Raw genomic sequence first — 1,616 nt, 5'->3', positions numbered from 1 at the left:
TCATAGGACCTCCGTCTTCAGGTAGTGCTTCGCCCTGTGGCTCACCTGGGGGCTACCGGGGGGGCTACCGGGGGGGCTAGGGGTCCGGGACTCAAAGTCCGCCATGCACACCCCCACGAAGAAGAGGGTCCCCCCGACGATCAGGGCCAGCCCCCCGAACCAGCCGGAGAACATGGCCTCGCCGAACTCCCAGCGCGGCACCACGTCGGGCAGGTTGTCGTCCCAGAACTCCACCACCGTGCTGTAGGCCACGATGGACACGGGGGCCAGGGTGGCCAGCCCCGACAGCCAGCTCAGCCCCCCGCTGAGCAGCAGAAGCCCCCGTCGCAGCCCCGGACGGCCCCGGCACACCTCCACCCCCTCCATGGCCAGGAGGGCCACGGGCACGGCCAGGGCCCCCATCCCCAGGGAGGCCAGCATAAGGACCCGGGATGCCTGCAGGTCTCCGGGCAGCCCCAGGGTCGACTCGTAGGCCTTGCACTGCACGCCCACCTCCTCCGTGAAGACGCACATGTGCCACAGGCCTGAGTAGTAGTTCTCCACCTCGTTGAGCTCCGAGTTCATGGTCTTCCACAGCGGGATGAAGGCCGTGATCAGGGAGGTCACCAGCCCCCCGAAGGTCACGAACAGGGCGGTCCTCTGCATCATCTTCGTGGTCAGGAACACCATCGTCTCGGAGCCGCTGGCTGCTGCGATACACGAGAAGGTCCCTCTTCCCTCGTGCCCCGGCTGCCTCTGCCGGGGTCCGGACCACGAGGCGGAGCGCTGTAGCGCCCGCCCCCCAGCGGCTCAGACCCCATCATCCTTACCTTAATAAAGTGCACCTGATTACAGGGAGATAGAGGGGGCCCAAGGCATTACAAGAGGCACACTGTTGTTTTTTTCCTCGGTGATAAATATCATCGCCGTGCACAATGAAGTCTCTTTTTGGGCGAAACCGGATCCGCCCGGTGGGATTCTGGGCCCGGTGCGCCTCCGCTTTAAATGAAGGATGAAACATGAGCAGGGTGCCCATACGACCTCTGACCTCCTGAAGCATCGCTGTTCACCGTACGTCCATGCCCGTCTTCTGAAGTTTTAATTACGCTGGAGGAAACGGTTTGGGCGGATGTCAGAGGTTAAGGTGTCATTAAGACTTCTTTCAGAGTCGACTCCGGGCCAAAGCCAGAGCCCTGCCAAGAGTCTCGAGTGTCGAGGCCCTGAAAGGCGTCTTGTGTTCTCAGCATCGCCGCCGGCTGCAGAGTCCAACACTTGCTGCTGCTCCGCAGGTCTCCAACGATCTAGATGTTCGCCTGGCAGCCGGCGGGAAACCCGAAGCCGAACCGGAGTCTCCTGTTCCGTCTTTAATTCACTCGTGTTTAACTAAATGTTCTGATGAAATCACTGGGCTCCAGACATGCGAGGGCTTGTTTCCCGATGGCCCGGCCTCACAGCGGCAGGTTGAACGCAGCCTCGCGCTGAAGCTTCACCACTAAAGACAGCTTCAGATGCACGGCCTGGCAGTGGATTGTGAAGGCTGTCTGTGAGGAATAATGAGGGGCTTTGTCACTGCAGGCAGAGTCCCCTGCGGTCCTGTCTTAGATGGACTGAGCAGAACAGACACCAGCACACAGGCA

General features: G+C 61.3%; 1 protein-coding gene across 1 annotated transcript; it reads right to left on the bottom strand.

Annotated features, from left to right (window-relative positions):
• cldn26 (claudin 26) lies at positions 1-669 on the bottom strand (the record flags this gene model as incomplete). The annotated part of the gene is made up of 1 exon (XM_079736246.1): positions 1-669. One exon carries the CDS (start codon positions 667-669, stop codon positions 1-3), a length of 669 nt encoding a protein of 222 aa, XP_079592372.1.
• Between the last annotated feature and the right edge of the window lie 947 nt (positions 670-1,616).

The sequence above is a fragment of the Pollachius pollachius genome (genome assembly GCF_949987615.1).
Source record: "Pollachius pollachius genome assembly, chromosome: 1".
NCBI lineage: Eukaryota > Metazoa > Chordata > Actinopteri > Gadiformes > Gadidae > Pollachius > Pollachius pollachius.
Note: the sequence above shows the minus strand (reverse complement) of the source record. Positions and strands in the feature narration are given on the sequence as shown.